Source organism: Gallinula chloropus, assembly GCF_964237585.1.
Source record: "Gallinula chloropus genome assembly, chromosome: 2".
NCBI classification, from domain to species: Eukaryota; Metazoa; Chordata; class Aves; order Gruiformes; family Rallidae; genus Gallinula; species Gallinula chloropus.
Window position 1 is genome coordinate 40,045,066 of NC_140086.1, and position 24,184 is coordinate 40,069,249.

A 24,184-nucleotide genomic window follows, 5' to 3' on the forward strand; every position below is an offset into this window, starting at 1 on the left:
TGGATGAGGATTGAGGGAACATGACTTCCCCTGGCCCCTTTTGGCAGTAAGTGAGCCATGAGACAGGCTGAGCCAGTTCACGTAGCCTTGCCCTTAATTAACCCTGCTTTAAAACACATGCCATGTTTGTCTGAAATACCACCGTTCCCCAGCTAACATGCAAACAAACAAGAAGTGTTACACATTCATAGCACTTGTTGATCGTGCACCTTAAATATATTAATTCTCACCCCATTTGTGGCATTTTCTCTTCCGCTCATCGACTGCAGCACAGCCTTATCAAGGCCAAGCTTCAAGCTAGCTTTGTCAAACATTTCCCTTTCGTAAGAATTCCTTGTTATCAACCTGTAAATTTTCACTGATTTGCTCTGTCCTATTCTGTGACATCGTGCTTGAGCCTGATGAAACAAAGACAGATACTCAGTTACAGGTAGGTGACAAAAGGCAGAAAAATCTTAAAATAATCCATACAGAGAACTTACTTTAGAAGTCACTGCTTTCAAGATAAAGATTATTTTTATTCTTTTAAAGGAGGCATAACAGATAATTTCTCTTGTAGGTGAAGAAAATTTCACAGCAAAAAGGCAAAGAAAAATTTCCAATGAAGTAATCTCTTGTAATATTACCTGGAGGTCATTTTGGGGGTTCCAGTCTGAATCAAAAATGATGCAGGTATCAGCAGCAGTAAGATTAATGCCCAAACCTCCTGCCCTTGTACACAGCAGGAAAACAAACCTATCAGAATCAGGTCTTGAAAACCTGTCAATAGCTGCTTGACGCAAGTTGCCTCTTACTCGGCCATCGATTCGTTCATATGGGTACCTGAAATAAAGATGCATTATAAGGAGAATAGCATTGTTATTTTTTAAGAATATGCAGTTTAAAAATAAAAGGAAAATATGCTACTATAGAGTCCAAATAACTGCAACAGACTGAGTGACTGTTCTGTGTATCCAGTAACTTCATCAGTGGAAGACATACTACTTTCCCCTCCCGGTTTGCATCATTTGGTGAAGAACATACTTTCACTCCAAGGAATGAAATAAGGCTTAAGCAAAAAAAAAAACAAACTCAAGAGCCACCAAAACATTTAACCGAGTTGTAAGCTCAGAGATTTAAAGCTCTTCGTGTGGAGCCACCGTATTCACCCGCAAGAGAAGTCTCACTACTGGCAACGTACAGGTAACGCTTTTCCTTTGATCAGATCGTGACAGAAAACACTGCAAAGTGTTGCATCCTCTGAAGATGGATTACTCACAGGTTAAATACTGCAGCCACTGAGGAAAGCATAGTTTATTTAGAACTGTATTATACTGTTGCTCTCACCGTCTTTGAATGAGGTAGTCTTCCAGTATGTCCAAGCAGCGCACCATCTGGGAAAAGATAAGCACCCTGTGGCCACCAGCCTTCAGTTTTGGCAGCAGCTTGTCAATCAGTACTAGCTTGCCAGCAGCCTGGATCATTGCCTGGAGCTGAAAATCTGGAGAGTCGGCATTGTGTGTTTCTTTAAACTCTTCCAAAATTTTCTCTTCAGCACCTGCAAAGATTGGACAGCAATACATGAACACTGCAAAAGGTTTTATTAATAAACAATGAGCTTGCCTTCAATACCCCATAGAAACTGCAGGAATGTTTTTAAGCATTAAGCGAATAAACATTTATAAAAAACATTAAGCTTAAATTTAAAGCAAACATATACACAAATACAGCATAAACAAAAAGTAACTCTGAGCACACACTCTTTTCTTTCCTCTTTTAAATCGAAGTAAACCCTTCCCTGAATAAATCTGCACAACTATTTCACACACAATTTATTGAAAAATTAAGGGAAAATGTAAGGGTAAACCATATTCCAACTGAACAAATAGACTTTCAGTTCCTTTTGGAAATGGCAACGTGAAAGAAAAAAACCACCTCATTTCCACAGGAAAAGGAGGAATACAAATCACAGTTGTTGTTTATGCCTCCAAAACCAAAACTGGGCTTAAACACGTGTGTGACCCGGACCTGCTCTCTCCTTTATTAACTATAGGATCAAAATAGAAACAATGAAAAAACTAATTTCGGGGAGTGGAGGAATAAGCAGCTGTGAAATTATTATTTTACCTTATATTTAGCTTTCATTTCTCACCAAATCTCTTTTTCCTTCAGTTCAATGAGACTAACCAGTGAATAAATTCTAATTTTTTATATTCTTTACAATTTTTGCTTGCCACTCTCTTTGTCTATGAATACTATGCACAGCAGGAAATGTTTTCTTGTATTGCTCATTACCTGGAGACTACAGACCAAGTTCAAGTTTTCTCTTCAACCTTTCCCACACTTTCATTCTATTTTTTATGTCATTTCTACAAACAGTGGACTACTCCAAGAATTATCAGATTAGTATTCTTGGCTATGTAAAAGGTTGGCAATCTTTGTTCTAAGCTTATTTTACACCCAAATAAACCTTTTCTGGAGCTGTCTTTCAGTCCATCAAATTTTTTATTTTTTAAATAAAATGTAGCTTAAGACATATTCCTGCTTTGTATGATACTCTGCTTCGATGCTGCTTTTGAGTAACACAAGGAAAGGTGGGAAGGTTGGGGAAGGAGGGAACAACAGCTCACTGCCAGGTTTCTGCTGAGCATCTCTCTCATATCCCAGTTCTGAGTAGATGGCTGTAAACAAACATGCAAACGCACCCTCCCTGTGTGATTGCTGGTTCAGTGCCTACTGTAACATGGTGTCTTAACTAGATACCACCCTGAGCAGGCTGTCTGACAGCTTCATATTACTCCATACACTTTCACTACTGGCTTTTACAGAACTTAAACTCAAGATGGGACCACTTGAAGTTAATTTTACATCCCTGAATTCTCATTTGGTTGCCTACTCCAGGTATTACTGATCCTAACAGCTTGCACACAAAACCCCCACCCCAACAAACCCATGTGAAACTAGTACAATCAGACACTCCTTCAAATTCCCATCTTATCACCTCCCATCTTGTAAAACGGGCAGAATTTTGGGTAGGAAAGCTCAGATTCTGTATGGAGCCTAGGCAATTCCAAGATATAGCAGGCTGTTAAGTAGGTCATGCACAGTAACTTCAGTGATCTTTCTTGGCTACATCACTTATTTCTCACTCAACTGTGATATCCAAATTCAAGTTTCACTGTGAAGTAAACCAATATGCAAACTCAGCACCTGCAAAGGCAAACCACCTAAGCTGAGCACACCACAACAAACTCACAGACAGAGCTAATGAATGGTGAATTTTCAGTATCAGCGTTTGGTCTCAGCAAGACTCATTTCTGGAACAGACCACGACCTCCGAAACTGCTCTTTCAATAAACCTGTCTTAGCTAAACCCTTTCAAAGACTGCCCTGTCTTCTTCATAGCTACTTCGGTCCCAATTGATTGACAGTGACTGAGTGGCCTGTTACCCAAAAGTTACTCGATGTAACACCAGTTCCTGTCCTAGCTGATTTTCAGTACAGGATAATCGGAAGGCATTTGAATGGGTGATCCACAGGGAAAATCCCTACTTCCACTCCTAATAAGAAGAGGCTTCTAGGGCTCAAGAGGGTGTAAGGAACAGAGTAAGAAACCTTTCCAAGGTTCAACGCTTTAGGATGTAGAAGCACAGAGGCAATCCCTACTGCTAGCTCTCTGAAGCAGAGAGAGAAACAACGTATACATAGTTGAGGTTGCTGAGGGAGAAAACAAGGAGTCCAGCTCTGAGAAGAATGGCCAACTTGGTTGGAGAATACACCAAATGAAGCAACTCCCTCTAGAAGTCTACTCAAAAACAGACTCAGCAGACCACCATTCTCCCCCACCCCAGAACAAATCTACCAATCATCAAACAAACAAGCAAAAAATTCCACATTTAACTCCTACCATGCTACTTCCATTATATAACCTTCTGTCTCATAACTCAAGATTAATCTCAAAGATTTGCTCGCAAAACATACAGTATTTTACTTAGATATTCAAATACACAGACAGTACTGCTTGCTCACAAAACCTGTGAACTTGGAAGAATATTAGAAGGATTCAGAGACACCTTTATAAAAGCAGTTACATCTCAAGAACTTGCCAGTGCAACAGATCATTCAGCAGAAGAACACCACGTAACATCACATTCTAGCACTGCAAGACCTCTTGGTAGAACTAAAATAAACTTGTGCCATCGCTCTCAGTACAAAGTTGTTTATTATCAATCAACAAAATAAAACCTTAGACAACTACAAGATTTTATATCCATGAACTACAAAGGATGTGTTTGCTTAGTTCCATCTTCCACACTAATATTTAGGATTTATTTATTCTTCTCTCAAATCTGAAGGTTTGCCCCACCTGCCACATTGATGCCTGACACCAAACAAGTCCAAATGTTCAGAAGTCACAAAAGTGTTATAAAGGCAAAAGCACTCAAGAGACAATTCCCACCTCCCTTTTCTAGACAATCCCCACCTTTAAGAGTCATCAAAAAATATTTGAAAATTTCTATGTAGTTGCCTAGATTTCTCTAAGAGACACTAAATGATACCAGACTCCCATAAAAACCAGCTTCACTCCCGTAGGCAGCACTGCAAGTGCTACTTGTGAACTCTACGTATTCACTTTACTGCTTTTAGCAAACATCAAATAAGTAAAAATAATGGTAAAGTTAAAATTGCCTGAAAACCAAGAAATGTAAACCACATCAAGTTCAGAAGCTCGTAACTTGAACATCCTGAACCATCTTCTGGTAAACTTGTTTATATCATGGGTTTATTTAAAACAAAGAGGCAACATACAAAAAGCCCTACCAGAACCACAGAAGTAATTTACTGTATGCAAACTCAGCAGTGCATCAATATGCTTGGGTTGAAGTACTTTGGAGTAACCCTTTATCAGGTCCTTGGAAAGATTACTCGTGCATGAAATATAATTAGAAGTCATTTTGTGAATCACTTTAAGCATTCCCCCCCCCCACATTCAAACAAAAAATGTCAAGAAGAAAACCATAAGCGCTGCAATATGTCAGTCATACAATAAAAAACTGAGATCACATATGGATCTTGAACTAAACTATCTTTCACCAGGAAGCTTATAACCAGCATTAAACCAACTGTAACATAAATCATACACAGTAAGGAAGAAGAGTTGGGAAACAACAAACCAGTCCAACTGCAACCCTGTACAGAGGCTTGTGTTACATTCTGAAAGGCAAGATTTGATTTGACCAACACACACTGTTTAGCATGTTTCAAACAGCTGTAACTAGCTGTCCCATCATACAGCCCTTGCCACAGATAATCCTCAAGTAAACCCAGTAACATCACACTGAAAAAATATTTGTTATTAATTCTAATATGACATTCAAATAATCTGATGGGTTAAATTAGACTCATAGAATCTCCTGAGTTGGAAGGGACCCATAAGGATCATTGAGTCCAACTCCCAGCCCCACACAGGGCCAGACAAGTCCGAGCATGTGACTGGGTGCATCATCCAGACACTTCTTGAACTCAGCCAAGCTCAGTGCTGTGACCACTTCCCTGGGGAGCCTGTGCCAGTGCCCGACCACCCTCTCAGTAAAGAGCCTCTTCCTGATATCAAATCTAAACCTCCCCGTCACAGCTTCATGCTGTTCCCTCGGGTTCTATCACTGGTCATTAAAGAGATGAGATTAGCACCTATCCCTTCACCTCCCTCATCAGGAAGCCACAGGCTCAACAAGGTCTCCCCTCAGTCTCTTTTTCTCCAGGCTGTACAAACCAAGGCATTTCAGCCTCTCCTCTTAAGACTTCCCCTCCAGACCCTTCACAACCTTTGTTACCCTCCTCTGGACAACCTCCAATAGTTTTGTGTCCCTCTTGTACTGTGGCACCCAAACCTGCACACAGTACTCAATTAGAAAAATGAGCTGACAACACATGGCCATAAAAGCATGCCTGATCATAATTTCTTAGCTCACAACTTTTATTTGCAAATTTTAAGTTGCTATCTCGTAGTTGCTACTTATTCTCTTTCCATATAGCATTAACTATAACTGAACAAAAAAATTGAGATATTTATGTCAGCGTCCAGCAACCTGCACGATAACCGAGGTCCTGTTTGTCAGAAATATCAGAAAGAGAAACTCAGTAACACTGTCAGGGCTATGAAACCTTGGGGAAAGAAGCAGCGCAGGTGTCTTCAAAAGCAATGCTGTCCTGACTAGCAGATATCTGTAGCACCTAAGAGAACCTAGAAGGTTCTCTCACTAAGAACCTAGAAGGTTCTCTCACTAAGAGCCTAGAAGGTTCTCTCACTAAGAGCCTAGAAGGTTCTCTCACTAAGAGCCTAGAAGGTTCTCTCACTAAGAACCTAGAAGGTTCTCTCACTAAGAACCTAGAAGGTTCTCTCACTTTCCTACTTAAAATAAAGGAATAAATGAAAAGGCACACTAGAATAGAATTTCTAATGTACTGAACTTTCTTTACAACCATTTTTCAAATGAGGAAAAACACAGGAGGCCTACCATTAATAAGGTACGGATGATTGCAGCATTTTCTTAGTTCCATCATAGTGTTTAGAAGATTAGGTACGTTTGCCTGACCTCCACCCTTGGAAAGAAATGTGAAGTTCTTTTCAAGAATAGCACGGTAGTATTTCTTCTGAATGTTGGTGAGCTCAACTTCAATGATGGTTTCCTCTTTGGGGGCCAGGTTCTTTTCTACGTCTTCCTTGAGACGTCTCAACATCATCGGCTTCAAAATAGCTTGGAGTTTTTGCACCTAGGAAGCATTATGTTTAATATGTAACTGAATTAAAACCACAAGGCTTCAAATATTTATTTCTTTATTCTAAAATCCCTGTTCCCCCCTTTAGATCACAAGCAGAGAACATTTGTAATAACTGACTTGGTTTTTAGTGTGCATCACTCTCTGTTTAGTGAATGTTAAACAGACTTCACGTACAACAACCCTTTCAGACAAGGACAGTACTGCACACCAGTCATGCAGAGCTAATCCTAACGTAAGCACAGCTATATAAGCAAATCTGACCGTAAGATCAAGTTTTGCAGTTAACTTCTAACCACTTAACACAATGTTTAAGGCTATTTTCCCCCTCATATATCTGCTTCTAATTCTTTTCTAATTTCCTTAGTTTTGACATCCACTAAAGTAAAAAACCTTTTAAAGGCCTGGTCTGAAAATGAAGGTGTTTTTATTTCTGCAATTTTTTAGTGTCTCCAGGCTTTGTAGCATTTACTTTAACACATATCCTAGATAGTGGGTGGGGGGTGAAGTCTGCTTCCCTCGAACGAATTAGCTAAATTTTATCAAGTTTTTGTAAAGCCCCTTTAAATAAAACACTCAAGAACATTCCATACAGAAAAAGACTGGCATTTAGGTTGTTTAAGGTTGTCTCAAAGTACAAACCAGCTCACTGCTGAAGAGCTGGTAATTTACCCTGGAATTGGTCATCACCTGCTGATGCAGAGCTGCATAGCAGAAACATGAACAAAAGACACTTTCTCCTGAATTCACATCATTCCCTTAGTGATAAAGCAACTTTCAGAGAGAGAAGATAAACTAGCACAGAGGGATGAACAAAAGAGTACATGGAACAGGATTGCAAGGAATGGAAGAGAAAACCGAAGTCATTAACACATAATCTCTCCCATCACTTGAAAGATAAATCAAATTCCAAAACATCTAAAGATGGTGTCAGCAGAGAAGGCACTTCTTCCAAAACTTGTTAGCCCAAGCAACCCAGCCTTCAATTCTGCTCGTGGATGATGGCATTATTCTATTTTAGTAGTATTTCCATGTATGGCTTCACATATTTCCAGTTCTGCCCTGCTGATGTTTTGAGCTGCCCAGACAAAAAGCTATGTTGAGAGTTAGGACGTGTATTAACTCCAGCTCAAACGCTGTATTAACAGGTCTGCACAGCTTCTGGGTCAGAGCTGGCTCACTTCCAATCAGGTCAGAGTCCAGGCTGACTGGCATGAAACTGCCCACGCTATCTGTGGAAACATATCCTATGATTCCCTCAGGGGACACTGTGATTTCTCCAGGAGGTAAGGGGCTGGGAGGAGAGCTGTGCTTTTAATTTAGGCTGCTACCAATGAAAGAGTTGCTTTCAACAGGATACTCCAAAGTTAGAAACACCAGAAACTGAATTGAAACAGACAAAACCCACATAAAGTTGTGCGCCAAAATGCACACAATTTTGAAATTCTATTACCATAGGGTGTAAAGGGGCAAATTAAGGTGCCTGAATTAAGATGCCATGCTTCAGTTATCTCCTAACATTAAGATGATTTGACTGCTACCCACTGACTTTTTAAAAACATTTTCACACATGCAAGAAAAAAAAGTTCTTTTATTGGACAGCTTGAGAAATCAGTTTGAGTCAGTCAAAAGAAATCTCCCTCCATTTGGTTGCCTCTTGCTAAAGTAGATATCAAATATGTTCCTGTTTGCACAGAAGTTAGTTGATAAAACTCCCAGATGCTACCTGCACAGAAGAGGACAGTCCCCCCACTCTCATACTTAAAGAAGGATGACAATGACAAGCAATTCTAGAAGTATTTTCATCCAGCAACTGTTACAAGACACCCCCACACCCATTTTTAAACATCATATTTTAATGAAGGGAAACTTCCTCAATTTCTGTGTGGCCAGTGGACAAAGTGTTAAAAAAAAAATAGTGATAACTTTTGGTCAAAAGAAACTCAACAAAATGGAAACAAACAAGACATAAAATTCCTACAGTCTTCAAAAAAGTAAGTATGTATTACTTTTAAAACCAAGAAATGGAATTCACTTATAAAATGTAAAGATTCACAGTATCTAAGCAGAAAACTAAGTGCACAGAAGTTTACCTGTTCTTCAGTTTTCAGATCACCAAACTCTTGCATGAATGTGGTTTCTGATGGGAAGCGACCTGGTTCCAAGAAATGAAGCAAGCTAAATAGCTCTTCTACCGTATTTTGCAAAGGGGTTCCAGTAAGCAGCACTTTATGCTCCTGAAAAGTTAAGAAACAGTTGCCTAGGAATCCACCAAAATTCATTTTTCAATGGAGAAGTGCACAAAATTTTATCACACCTTCCCCGCCCCCATATATCTCATGATTACTTCCTCTTCCCTCACCCAACTACCTACACATAGCTCTTCCCAAGGTATTTCTACCCGGTATTCTGGCCTTCCTTCAGTGACAGCCCAGAAAAATACTTCACTATTTAAGCACCTTCAAAAGTCCTCCAGATAGATGAAGACATTTTACTGACCAAAACATCCCATCCCTTTCTTTAATACAATTAACTTTGGCAATGTAACAGCTGAACTTATCCCATTGCTTCCAGGATAAACCTGCCAATTTACTGCATCTTCAATGGATCCCAGTGCATGAACATCTTCAGGGCAGGTGTGAGTTTCTACCATAAGGAACCTGAAGCAGAGCCCTAACTTTTCATCTACACGTAACAGTACGTGAGCCTGGCAGGGACAAGAGGAAAAGGTGCTTATTGCTTTAGAGGAGGAGCCCAGACAGGTTAAGCAACTAGTTCAAGGTCAAACATGAATTTAGTAGTAGAACAAGAACTGAAGTGGGAAGTCCTGTACTTTCATCTACTGCCACGCCTCTAAGCTCAGCTTTCCTCTAACAGCAACCATAATAAAGAAAATAAATTGTGTACAGCATTTTTACAAACTTTCATTTTTTAAGCCTCAAGACTTGTTCAAGAAACTAAAACTGACCTATGGTCACCAGTGTGTGTGTAAGCTAATGTTTATGACTCTTCATGCTTATCAGAAATAAGAGGGTTTGAGTTGCAGGTATTAACTTAGCATAACTGCATTCCACTCACATTTTTTAAGAACCTCCTGACCAATAAAAATAGTAATCTTGCCTTTTAAATTGTAAATACCTTTAAACACCATCATCTTATTCTTCTCTGTGTGCTTAATACACTTATTTTGTGCCCACAACACAATGCATCCTTATGTAAGCATCAGAAACCAACTCACTTTCCCCACTTCCTTAGCTGGTCTGAAAGAACATTATGGTTAACATGGGAGCTGACCTGAGTGCAGCTCGGTTTCCCTCTCACACCTGACCATATTATACCATTAAATAAATGCCTACACGAAGAAGTGACTATGGAGTAAGAAGTCACATGAAAAGAGAGAAAGGAAAGAACAAATTTATCTTGCGTCTCCTAACAGAATCCATGTAATTTTAGGTCTACATTGATGAAAAGGCTTAAAACATCAGCACTGAAATTCAAGGATTCACATGCTTCTAGATATTTGAAAGGCTTTCAGCTGCATTCCCTCATTCTTCTTAGCACGTGATGCTTTTAACTTGAGGAAGAAAATATCACTTTACATTTCAATGAATCCATAAATCAGGCATAATAAAAACACAGAGGATGCAAACGTAGGGGATGTACACACTGACCAGGTCCATCATCTTGAGTCCTTCCAAAAGCTTACAGTTCCTGTTTTTCAGCCGGTGGGCCTCATCGATGACCACACACCGCCATGGAATGTTACGCAGCTCCGGACAGTCAGTCAAGATCATTTCAAATGTTGTGATAATGGCATGGAACTTGTAGGACCCCTTTATCACACGACCCTAAAAAGAACAGCAGAAGTTAAAAGTAAACCGTGGCAAAGAAAGGAAGTAGGTATGTTTTATCTTCAGAATTCATACTTTAAAAATACAAAACAGTACAATGGGCAAGATGTTTTAAGTAAACAGTCATTACTGCTGACTCAGTGAGGGAATACAAATGGGTATGCTTACTACTGGCTTCGTGCTGGCTGTGTTTTTAACCCTGTAAAAAGGCCCACAGAATCACTGTGTATTCATTGCAAATATGTTATATAATTCACAGGGATTATACTAATGCCTCGAAGCATTAATATATTGCTGCAATAATCAAATAACGTTTTAAAGTTTGGTCAAGAGAGTTTTCTTTTATGTCAAACGTATGCAACAGTCCTCCCGAAAAGTCCAAGCAATCCAGAAGGAGATTAGGGCTTCGTTTTTACGACTGTTAGAGTGCAATGGGACAATTCATTTAATGTATGGCACCATATTCAGTATTTGGATAATTGAGGTTCTTATTTTCAGGGCTGATATCATGACTCTTAAACCCTCACCCCCCAAAAAAAACCCACAAACCCAAGACAACCCTGAATAAACTTTACTCAAGGTAATGAAATTAACACCTTTCTGACACACTGTATTTCTTCCCAATCTTGCTCAAAGAGAAACGTAATTTGGTACCTCCAGTGTCACTGTGCCTCTGCAGGTACACTGTCTCTCTAATGATGGGCTTCACACAAGTTCAAAGCCATTCTACGTTCCCACAGCAGGACTGTGCTGTGGGTAGTATATTGAATGTATTTAAGAAGAAATATATTTTAGAGTAAGGTGACCACTTCTTCCTTTGAACATGTGCAAGTGAATCCTTTTATAAGTGATCTGCATATAATCCTCTCCAAACTGCGGGGATCAGAACTGTCTTCTGACTCTACAATGATTGGAAACTTGATACCCTGAACTTAGCATTAAATCTGCCTATGCATGTCAAGAGTACTTCAGAAGAAGTAATGACCTGCTCAACAATGCTTTCGCACAGCATAGTCCAGCAACATTTATCATCCTAAGGAGTAAAAGTGTTGTTACCTAACAAACAGCAGACCAAGATACACTAAGTGGGCAATTTACAAAGCCAGCAAATTGAAATGCTGTGACCTTTTCATGAGCCAGATATAACTGTGAAGACACAGGAATGCAGCCCAGGAGATTCTTTGCAAGTAGTTGAAAACACTTCCATGAGCAACCTCATGACTATATGGCAAGCAGTGCTCTTTAAAAATGAGTACTATACAGAGCAGTACATCCAGGTGAAGCACAAATCATTAGAGGGACCCCTGATTACATATTTAGGCTGTTTACATCTCACATTATAATATGCATAGTGGTCTTGCCACAAGAGCTCACATTATCTGAAAGACAGCCAAATGCTACCCTGAAGAACACAGGAGTAAATCAAGCAGAAAGTTCCAAGAGCTCTCCAAGAGCTTTCGAAAGTGAATTATGTTGTTATTCCACAGTTTCACTTGGGGAAGTACGGGAAAGAATCCTGGGGTAATCCTATTAATATGACATTTGAGGAACTTAAATGCAGAGATTAGGAAAAGTGGCCTATTGCATTGTCAAAAGGTGAACTCTTAGGCAAATAGGAATCAATTTATCTTGTCTCAGTGTGGCATTCAAATGAATTTCTCTGATGTTGGAACCATGGGAATTTCACATCCATTTACTCAGGGAAGTTCTTCCATCTGAGGAAATCAATCTTCCTAAGAGGTAGCAGTTTCCTATTCTGATGGGAAATTCTGCTGGCAGTAACTCAAGCAACAGAGGTAGCCACAAGGTACAACAATCAGATATGAAAGTAAAACCAAGGACAAGGTATTCTGTTTCTACACAAGCCAAGTGATTCCTCTTTTTAGCACTCATTACACTGTCAAGTAAGTTTCCCTCACAAACAGGCCAACTCTTGCAGGGCTCTGCCATCAATTTTATTTGGTTTATACTGTTTTCCTGATCTTACAACAGAACTCTCTCTGAGGTAGAATACTACAGAGATGCAACTGGTTTATTTGGTATTCCAAACGAAGAGGACACCCCAGAAGGACCTTTCAGTTTTATTGCTCAAGAACACCAGAACAGGCCTCCCTGTGCATCCTTCACAAGCATTAAGGCAGGAAGGGATTTTAGGAGAATGTCTCTGATAGCATGGTGTCCTCAGTGTTGAAGTCATACCACTGAAGAAATGTATTTCGTTACCATCTACCCTCTAGGTTTTCACAACCACCTGACTCTAGTCACTGGTGTAAACTCTGAAGAAAAAAGAGAAAGAAAAAGGTCACACCAAAGCAGATAGCATAGGTGCTTCTTATGTAAGCTGCCTCTTACTACTGCCCTTCAAAGCAGCTCAGACTTTCTTAGTGTTCAATTGTCTTTCTGAGAAGCAGGTCAGCTGGAGAGGCCGCTTTTCCTGCTAAGACCTAAAATGCCAAAGATGCCAATGCCTGGGTTGACATGTTTGACAAGGGACTAGAAATGATACTGCCAAAGCCTGCCTTCTTTCTCTTCCCCACCGTACGCCTACTGATGGTACTTCAGAGGATGTCAGACTGAACACTACGTGGGGATTCTTTTTGTCAGAACACGAAGAGACTTTTTCCCCGTAGTTCAGTTTCTACCATGTGTTTCACAGCTGACGCAGTCATACAAAGAACGGAACACAGAAGGTGATTTCATGACACATCTAAGCTAGCTGCCACCAAAAGGATGAGTTCACTCTATTTCCCCTTTGTCCCCAATGATGGCAATTGTCTCATTCTCCTCTTAAGCCCGTTCAGGGAGCAGAGCTAGCAGAAAATGATTCATTTTTCGGTGCCGTGAGTGCTTTGTCATTACTCGCTGTGAGGTCAAACGACTGCTATGGTCATTACATGAGGTGAGTTAAGAATATGGCAACAGGGGGAACAGAACTTTCTGCAGCATCTTGGTTTAGAACCTTTCAGTTGCCTTTAGATCAATGAAATGATACTCCCAAAACAAGACCAAGAATCTGTACAGTAAGTGGGATTTTTCTGGTGATGTTTCTTCAGGCTTCGTGCTACGTAACTGTTGCACCCTAACGGGACAAACACACTGAGAACAAGCACCTCTTAAATAGCAAACATACCTGTTTTTTTACACAGGAAACACTTCAACAGTGAGTGTTTGTATAAACCAGACTTTAAAAATCTGATGCAAAATATCTATCTCTGATAAGAAGTAATTTTACAACAACAAAAAGTACAAATCAATTGCAGTTTATTTGTGTACTACACATCTAGGTAAGAAGCTAAATGTGATTATCATCATAAGGAATAAATATAAGCTAGTAGACCTCAGTGTAGCAACTACTATTTAAATCAATCTTCTTTAATAATAGCTTATATGATTTTGATTTGAAAGTTTCTTTGATGACTTGCTGAGAAAATGGTTATTTCCTAGGCCAAACAGATGTAACTTCTAACTAGTAAAAATGAGTATGTAATTTTCCACTATATTTAAGTCCATGATTCTACTTCTGCTTGCCCTAATGGCATGTCAAGTTGGGCCACAGTCATCACCTTCACAACAGTTTTTACTCAGTTCCTTCCCTGTAAAAGTATATTTTCTATCTTGAAACCACGCTCATAAGCTTTGCCCTAAGATTCCGTTTTTTCAACACTCTTTTTGAAGCCAGGAAGTGAGAACTAGAGAGAGCTGGACTACCCACTAACATTACTGACGAGAAGAATGATGTAACTTCTCTACTCTTTAACAAAGATTTCTTTCCTCCCACACACTTTCACTACACTAGCCCTTTTAACCAGTCTCACAGTACGAACTCATGTTTAACTGAACGTGTGTCAAGACACAAAAGGATCTGCATTTGTTTTACAGCCTTCCCAGAACTCAGCTCTCCCTACTGTAATAATCACCTCCATTCCTTGTCCACAGATAGCCCTATATATAGCTGAGTATTGTTAGCCTGGATCCAATTTATTAAGTAATACAGCTTACTCTGTATCCATGAGCTGTCTTAATTATTTACCACTCTCCCCATCTTTGTGTCATTTGAAAACTTCCTCAGTAATGATTTTATGTTTTCTTTCAGGTCATTGATAAAAGTGTTATATAGCTCATGGACACAAACCAATCCCTGAAGAACTAGGCTGGAAATGCAAATCATTTCTCATTTACAATTACATCGAGAAATATCAGTTAGCCAGTTTTAAATCCACTTAATGTGTGCCGTATTGATTTTATATCATCCAGTTTATTAATCAAAATGCCCAGTGGCATAAAATCAAATACTTTACAGAAAATCTAAATATATGAATTCACCACTATCACTTCTTTACGTTCAGCTGGAAATAATACTCCACAACATATCAAATCAAGTTGAACTTCCACTCTTTTTTTCTCTTACATGAGGAGGATTATACTGTTTTCTAATAACATTTGATGTTTGCACTTTATTTTTCCCAATCCTGTTAACTTACTCTAAGCAAAGCCGTGCACTTAAGCATAGAGATCTGTTGCTCTTTCTAGCTTCAGTTTTTCCAAATATTTTTATATTCCAAATCTTTTCCTGTACTTGCTCTCCTTCTCTCATAAGAGCTGTTCAATGTGAGTGCATGAGCACAGATTCAAAACATATCTGACTTAAAAATTTGATAAAGAAGCATTGACAAGTTTAATTTCTGCAAGCCATGCTTTTCCTGGAACGGCGGGCAAGGATTGATTTTTAAGCTTAGTTCCAATTAAAGTAGTTTCCACATTAAGAATCTCTTCTGCCAGCTCTCCTCAGGAATGCAAAACGATGAAAACCTTGTATAAAACAACAAAACCCCAAACATGAGCTGCACCACCTCAGTAACTCTGGGACCCCCTCTATTTCCAGCTGATCTCTTGGATGCTATGAAAAAGCACTCTCTTTATTAACACTTACGCTTTTATTATTAGCTAAAGTCTATTGTACCATTACTAGAAGTGTAATTGATGCTTGGATTAATTACCACCAGTAAAGCATAGACAAAACAAAGGGTGGGGGTGGGGAAGAAGTCACAAGGAGCTTTTTACCTGTGGATCTTTGAAATACATTTCATACAACTGAATGGTCCGCCGGCTCGCTTGACTCCCATGATAAACCACCACATTCAACTCTGTCCAGGTGCGGAACTCCCTTTCCCAGTTGGGAATCGTAGACAACGGTGCAATAACCAAGAAAGGACCGTGGATTCCTTTCAAATATATCTCATAGAGAAACGTAATGGACTGGATAGTCTTTCCCAACCCCATTTCATCTGCTAAAATGCAGTTTCGTCTGAAAACGATAATAAAAACCAGTCTGAATGGTTTATTCCTAACTTAGAACATAGCAAATCAGTAAGGAGATAAACTGAACAAACCAGAAATTTCTAGAATGGCAAGTTCACACTGAAAAAAGACTCATAATCTTTTTGCACTGTAAATAAATGTTACAGTTTGTGATGCAACAAGCATGGATACAGCCATTTTATGTACCTCTCAAATTCACATGGGGGAGGAAGGGACAGCAGGGGTGTGATGAACACATACACAAACAAAAGCATTTGCCGTAAGAAGCTATCTGAAATATTAATGTTTTAAGTATCATTATGTTATACACCCAAAATTAGTTTGTGTATGACTCCTGTGGCAAAAAAATGAGACATATAAATAATTTTAAAACCTCACTTTAGAAATCACTTCAAAAGGTTATTCTTTCAAATAAAGTATAAAAGCTTTTCCAAAGCAGGATTCAGCAGTAAGCAATATTTTACGTACGTGTTGTACCAATTGAAAAGAAGCCAGTTTACTCCCTCCAACTGGTATTCCCTGAGTTTGTTATTGTTTTTATACTCCCTGGAACTCTCTGATTTCTTCCAGTCATCAGCAGGAGGTCGCTCCTGTTTCAAATACAGCAAATCCCATTAGTGGTTTCTGAAAGACCACATTACTTTACTATTTTCAAATAAAATCTTCTATATGGAGCCAATTCTTACCACACGCTCCATTTCTGGCTCCCTAGACATCAGTTTCTCAAATTCTTCGATCTTAGCTTGGTCAATGTCTTGCTTCAGCTCCCAAGTGCTGTCTTCATAAGGCAGCGAACACCATTTCACCAGATAATGCATTACAGGCTTTGTTAAGACAAAAATAAGATTACATCACAATTTAAAAATAATAAAAGTGTAACCTCTTTTACAGGAGGATCTGCAGGATAGACACAATTCAAAAAGCTTTACCAGACCTGAATGTCTGGATCAGTCAAGAGGAAAAGCAGACAGCAGGCTGACACCTTGACAACCTAACGAAGTAAGATTAGAATGTGGGGAATGCAAGCTCACTACCCAAACAAGCACACCACCACATTTGGAATCACTACGGTTAAACTAAAATTTGGAAGTAAAGCAATGTTCATTTTCCAACCATTACAATTTCCATGGTTTACCACATATTTAAACAGTTTAGTCAACTGTTTTTTGTTTGTTAGCATCATCTAGAACTTCCCAGCAGGCAACCCAAACACCGCCAAGTCACCCACAGAGCAATACGGAAACACTGAGAGTTGTCAGTGAGGTTTTCTATTCTCCCAGGACCAAAAAGGAATCTCCTGGAAGACAAAGTGATCTTGTTCTACAGAACAAGTCACCCTAAAGTAAGAAACAGTGAATTTGGGACCTCTTCTACAACAGATACTCTAATAAAATGTCTAAACAATTATGACATTTATCCAGGATTCTAACCCCTTTAATTTAAATTCTGTATTATGTGCACAGACATCATATTTCTATGTTATTTAGTACCGCCTTAGATCTAAACATCAGAGGTCGTTTTGGGGGGGTGGTCTTTATTTTTTAAAATACAGGTAACACAGGAAGTTTTGACTTCTCACTTCTACCCCTTCATTGTAGGAAGGCAATGTTTTCTCAAATGCTTTCCTATTTTCTACACACTTAGACCCTGGTAGCTTTTGAAGTGTTTAATATATTCACATTTCGAGACAAATCATTCTAAACACAGTGCTGATGATATGACTACAAACGCTCCAAAAGTTCTGTTTACCTCTCCATTATCATCTGTGCTACGTGAAAAATCCATGATTCGATCAACTTCCACATAATCTGGATTAAAAAGCTCATCATCAATCTGTTCAAGGAGAGAGGCAAAAAATGTAGAAGATATCTCTATTAGTCCTTCCTGAGAGAAAAATTATTATATATTTCACCAGGCAATAATATTTTGGGTCACGGTGACACAGAATTTATATTTGGCAAACTTCAACATGTTAATTGAAATGCTACAATTCAGCAAGATCATTCCCCATGAGGGAATCAGACTTCTCAGACTTTGTTAACTGGGCCTCTTAATTACTGTGTGAAACCTTTTACTGTGAGAGAATGTTTAAGAATATTTTAAATGAAGTGTGAAATTACAATTCACTAATGAGCAATCGAAAAGGCTTATGGCATGCAATGCATTTAGCATTCTTGAAAACTACAGCTTGCAATAAAGAAATTAGAGCCTTGTACACTAAGTGCCTTTGGATTATTTTAACTATAGAAATTGTCTAACTGCTTTATAAGCAAGATTCAAAGATTATTATTATTTCAAAAACAGAGGAAAACCAACCCCACTGCATGCATATACAGTTTCTCCAAAATCAACAATTTATGTTCCTTCTTCTCTGTTCAATGACTTACAGGATTGTCCTGCATACTCAAGTGTTAAGTTTCATTTTATACTTTTAAGCTCCTGTCCAGTAGAAGTGTCAGACAAAAGGACTACATTTTGATAGCTTTTTGTAAAATACAAAGAAATTCCAGGTTCTTACAGTAACTTGTGACCCATTTGGAAACATTTAAAAAAACAAAAAGTAAGCAATTCCAGGCACCTTCACTTAGATCAGATGCTAAATTTTATAATGCTGCTTAATGACATGATATACTCAACTGTTACTCTAAATTTTCATGTATTTATTAACTTCTTCAAAAACTCAAAGTCCTGAAAGTTTATTTAAATCTAGTTCCCTACACATAATTATAACATTATGCAGCTAACCCATTATAGGTGCCACCCTATTTTATAACAGCCTCAAAGCATCTTTGGATGCTCTGACAAAGTGTTTGTAGATGTTCTATACTCTCACCTAGAAACACAACACATTAATTCCCCCTCCCTCAAATTCCTCCAAGTTTTATCAAAACAACTTCGGTCAGATACACTTAATGAGAAACTCATAGTGACTTCATAGAAGTTTTCAATTTGCAACAGGTTTTGTTTAGGTTGAACTATATAGTAAAAATAAACAAACAGAAATAAATAAACAGCGTAGCACATGAACTTGTGTTTTTTTCCCCTCAAATGACAGCATTTCGCTGAAAGGCAAGCTTTCAGAGACCAAGATCTGCAGATCTGGTTTTTATTGACAGGACCCCTGCCACACTACTGCTTATGGCTCTAAGTGAAATTAAATTGATGATAAAAAGCTTAGAATCCCTAGTGAGCAGCAGTCCATAACACAGAAAAACGTGATGCATTTTTCTGGCATAATCAGTTCCTGAGGAAAGAGACCTGGTACTGATTCAGTGAGAGTCATGCTTACAACGTAAACAACTAACCACTCGCTCTAAGGAGAAAAACAAAAGTATAAAGTCACAATAGATTGCTTGAGTTTCATCAACTAGCAAGAGATGGATCATGCATGATTATACTTTACAGCAGAACAAGTGTTACTGATGTATCACAGAGTTGTTCAAAATCATCTGCTTGTATGAAGAACAAAAAATATTCCCTAAATAACCAAAAGAAAGAAAAACAAACAAAAATAATCATACTTCTGAAAGGAATTTGTTCTGGCCCTGTTTTGCCTTAAACCGCTTAATCTTCTGCTGAATTCTCTTGTCTTTGTCCAGCTCTTCCACAGATGCCCACTGACAATGAAGGTAAGAACTAGAAGACGAAATGGAAAATATCTTACTCAAAACTGTTTCCATTGCACATTCTTATGCATCACACTAGTGCAGCTAAATCTTCCCAGCACATTGTAGTGCCACATTTGGAAGACTGGACATTATCTTCATCACCATACAAGTTATTAACAAATCACCATTACTGGAAGTAATTAGGCTTAATAATGGAGAAACTTGTCAGTAAGTAAAACCAACTCCATGTCAAAATTTATATACATACCCCATACATTTAATGTTTGGCACAAAGCTAAGAAGATTTGGCATATTCAGAATTAGTATACAAGGCATTGATAATAAATGTCACTGTTTAACACCATAGTCTAGCAAAGTAGGGTATTTAGAAGTTAATAAAAGTATGCAAACATTCTGAACAGTAACATGCTATGCACATTTTTGAGAACAGCGCTGTAATTAGAAATCACTTATGAGTCATCTGAAGTTTTAGTACTGATAGAAAGAAAAAACATTGTAAACGCAGTTTCAAGGGAGCACTAAGTAAGGAACGGCACCTCTGCCGAAAGGACTAGCCCCCACTTTGTAAATTTAGTGGTTTGTCAAAAGTTATATTGCTAGGAAGTCTAAGACATGAATAGTTAATGCAAAAATTACACACCAATGTAATAATGCCAAACAAAGTGTAATTAAGCTATTAAACATCATGTAATAATCAATATAGGGCAAAGGGTACAAAGGTGGCTGCATATTTTAGGTGAAGTCCACTATCTGCAATTAGCTACAAGAAACTCACTCTAAGTGAGTTTTTCTCTCAGATGGAAATTTTACTAAAACTAAAGAAGATATGCTCTTTTTCTAAAAGAAAAATGAGCTTATCCAGCTGTAAAGTATCTTAAATACTGATTGCATTGCAGTTTCAGAGCCCAGAAGTGAAACAGCATGCTGCTCTCACCACCAATACATCCCTCTTACAGAGGGGCCGAAATACTGGAATCCATCTCATTTGTTATCTTAAGACATTTTGTTTAACACCAATCTTGCTTTTGAAACAAGGGTTATTTTTGAGTACTTTGCAGGCACATAGGACTCCATGGTTGCAGTGAGATCTACACAGCCACAGAGATACGTTTTTAATAGCTGAGCGATTTTACCTGTGGATTTCATTTTCAAGAGAACACAAATTAAGATGACCACTTCACACCCACTACCACCAATACCAAGTATTTAGCTGATTTGCATTAAACTTTACAATTGTTTAAAGTTGGATAGTAACAGTCGTATCATTTACAAAACCAGCTTCTAAAAACTATTAGGAAATCACATGAACGTAAAGAGATTAATTAAACCTATAGCTTTACTTACAAGTTTTTGTACTTTACATAGAATTCCTCTATTTCTACCTCCTCTCCGTTCTCCATCTACAAGAAAAGAATTGTTGAAACGTGAATTAAACCACTAATCAGCCCAATTCAGTTAATGATTAAAACTAACCGAAATACAGAATACAGTCCTCACAGAGAGAGACAAGTGGAGGTGTAGGAAAGCCTTTGTAGGGGGGGGAGGACACGGGTGAGGAGTTTCCTCCAGCAGCTTACCCAAGTACATACTGCACTGCTTACTACAACTTCCAAGACATGAATCATTTGAACTCCTCCCTAACCACATGCAGCTTCATTCACAACCTCACCCCAAATCTGGCTTGCTGCCAAACCCACAGTGTTAAGTAGAAGCCAAGTGTACCATTTTCTCAGGCAGCAGCCAATTAGCAACTGCACTCCTGAATGCCATATGTATTATTTTTGGCTGGCTCATGGCAACTTTACATTGTGGGTTTTGTAATGTTTTAAAAAAGAGTTTTAAAGGGGGTTTATTCCTCCATATAGTTAATAACTCCAAACAAGAAGCCACATAAAACTAAACCTTATACCTCTGCTATAATTTTAGTGCATCAGTGTTCACGGCTTTAGTTTTACTCAACGGTGCAATTAAATTCACTCAGGCAAGATGTCTCACATACAGAGCAGCCAAATTAAATTAACACCCAAAAAACTACATTTAAAGCAAGGTTAAAGTTGTGATATAAACCAGCAAAACCAAGGGCATTCAGTGCTAAGGGTTGAGACTACCTTTAACTCATCCCTAGTGCCGAAGTATTGCATAACATATGGCATGTAATACTTTGTTGAATTACTCCTGAACCCAGTCATAGGACAAACTAAGGACAGTGCACCAGGCACACGTTTAGAATTCAGTTTATGTCACAACATTAGCGGTTTGTGTTTAGTAATGAACTTTGGAACAACTTTAAATACAAGAGGATTTTCTGTTTTACGTGCTTCATCAGGGACAACAACATCTGTAATAAATACTGTACACAGCACTAAACAGACAAAACTGTTGACACTTGTACACAACAATAACCTCCATGGTTTTGTTTTTGGTTGTTTTATTTTTTTTAAAAAAAGAGAGGAAATATGTATAGGAAACTAGTCCGAAGCTAGAGAATGAGTTGACATCTTCCAAATTCTCCCTCCAAAGAAAAGCTGCTGGCTAGACTGTACTTCCATAACAGTGAAAGTAAACATCAATAGTAGCAGCTGCATTAAACTTTTTCTAGCATGGCAAGAACATAAAGTTAATGCACGTCTAATCCCTGATTTAGACAGGATTCCTTCTCTTTCAGAACATCAAGGGATTTTATAATTTCAGCATTTCCATTACTCCAGCACAGTCTGACAGTGTTCCTTTCTATAGAGGTGCAACACCAGCTTCCACCTAGTTCTACCCAGAGAAATGAAAGAAGATAAGGTATTGCCCCAGTGCCACTTCTTGATCTTCTCAAATCCTCTCTTGAAGGAGATAAACTATCCCCTAACCCTAAACACAGGGTAGAAGGTTCTGTCAACTTGCAAAGATACTGTCAAATGAAGGAGTTTGAAAGCCATCAGGATTTTGTTTTAAAACAAAAAATAGTTGTAAGGTGGTATTTTTCATGAAGGTATTCATATTTAGAGGTCAAAACTGTATTAAAAAATAAATGAGAATTGGAGACCCCATTATCTGAATCTAGTCGCTACTCTGGGGCAAAATTGGTCTTAAGGACATGATTTTTTTATTTGCTGAAAAGTATTATGCCTAAGTCTCTGATCAGCTTTAAATCAGAATCCTTTGAGATACATCAATCTTACAGTGACAATATGGTTAAACACCTTTATATGAAGGTTTTATATTAGCCAATTTAATTCCCCTCAACAGCATTTCATTAAAGAGTATTTTCTGTCAACTGCCAACTTAGTAACAATAATTTACAATGTAAATCTTGATAAATCCTGTAACTTTCATGAGTAAAATGTACCTCATATTGTCTAGTAAGTAAAAAAATTAATTCTAATTGAGTTACAATCACCAGCACTAAAGTAAGGTTTAACAGTACATCAGTTTAGGATATATGAGACAACAGCTTCTGCCTTTGATGTCACTGTCCAACACCCACAACACGTATGGTTACATTAACCAGGTAAAATGGTGAGGTAAAACATTGATGCAAAATTCTCCCAAAACTCATTACTCAAACATCTTAAAGTAGCACATGGCAGAGTTGGGCGATGGAGACACTTCAAATTATTACTGCCCAGGTGAGACAGCAACTGACAGTCTGATCCACGGTTTCTGCAGGTAATTGGAGGAGGAAATAAATCACCCCCTCCTTCGATTAAATACTTAAGAGCACAAAACCTTGCACTGCCATTGACGCTGAAGCGATACCCACTCATGTGGAAGTTACTGGAACAAGTCACTCATGTGCGGAGACAAAACCTTAAAAAAGAAAAAATCCAAGCCAAAAACAAGCCTCCTCCCACTCCCTGAAGTATCAACTGCTAGAAAAATAGCCAACAGAACACATTAGTAGCAGATGCAAAGGAAGACACACAAAACCAAATCACCTCAACTTGATACACAGCACTAGATTGTAAACGAAGCTTGTGTAAGAGATACAGTACACAGTTCAGTTAGATCTAATTCTCACCATGTACTGGTAGACATAAAGAGTAATTCAGATGTGTAACATGCAGGTCCAATGTTCTACAAAATCCACATCTTTCCATAGTATGTGCTGCTTGTGCTGAACAGCATATTTAGTTCTACCTATTCCTCTGCAAAGTTAAGGAGCAGGAATTCACAGGGACTGAAGCTGGCCAAGAGAATAGTTAGAAAAATTTCCATATACAAACTGAAGACGTCAGGACTGTGAGGGTTTGCAAAGAGAACGATACATGAACATAATTAACACTTTCTGCAAGAGGGAGGAGCACAGAATTCTAAATACAACATTAAGAGCATGGGGAAAAAAACCACTTGTCTTTTATACTGCAAACATGAACTAAATTAATCTCTACCTTTTATTCTGTATGTTTCAATAACTGTTCCAACTACACTGCTGCATCGTCTCTGCGACTCCAAAGCTAAGGTAAGGCTATTCTGGAGGAACTCAGCCTAATTTTATGGTACAGATACTGCTCCAAAACCGTATTCATTACCTCACGTCCTTTACGTGAACGCCACATCTTTGTTACAAACCTAATCCACTGAAAGGTTTCCCAGTGAAGCCTTTCCTCATGTTTATTTTATGCACTGGTCCTGATC

The 24,184-nt window shown here is 38.4% G+C and overlaps 1 protein-coding gene across 1 annotated transcript in view; it reads right to left on the reverse strand.

Annotated features, from left to right (window-relative positions):
* Positions 1-24,184, reverse strand: part of CHD7 (chromodomain helicase DNA binding protein 7) — a 131,223-nt gene that overhangs the window by 19,218 nt on the left and 87,821 nt on the right. The window contains exons 7-18 of the mRNA XM_084260803.1: positions 20,903-20,958; positions 19,451-19,565; positions 17,679-17,762; positions 16,616-16,753; positions 16,398-16,519; positions 15,672-15,915; positions 10,431-10,607; positions 8,853-8,996; positions 6,498-6,753; positions 1,327-1,537; positions 627-822; positions 231-398 (exon numbers count right to left, since the gene is read on the reverse strand). Coding sequence (XP_084116929.1) covers positions 231-398; positions 627-822; positions 1,327-1,537; positions 6,498-6,753; positions 8,853-8,996; positions 10,431-10,607; positions 15,672-15,915; positions 16,398-16,519; positions 16,616-16,753; positions 17,679-17,762; positions 19,451-19,565; positions 20,903-20,958 — 1,911 coding nt within the window. The remainder of the gene's footprint in view (positions 1-230; positions 399-626; positions 823-1,326; positions 1,538-6,497; positions 6,754-8,852; positions 8,997-10,430; positions 10,608-15,671; positions 15,916-16,397; positions 16,520-16,615; positions 16,754-17,678; positions 17,763-19,450; positions 19,566-20,902; positions 20,959-24,184) is intronic.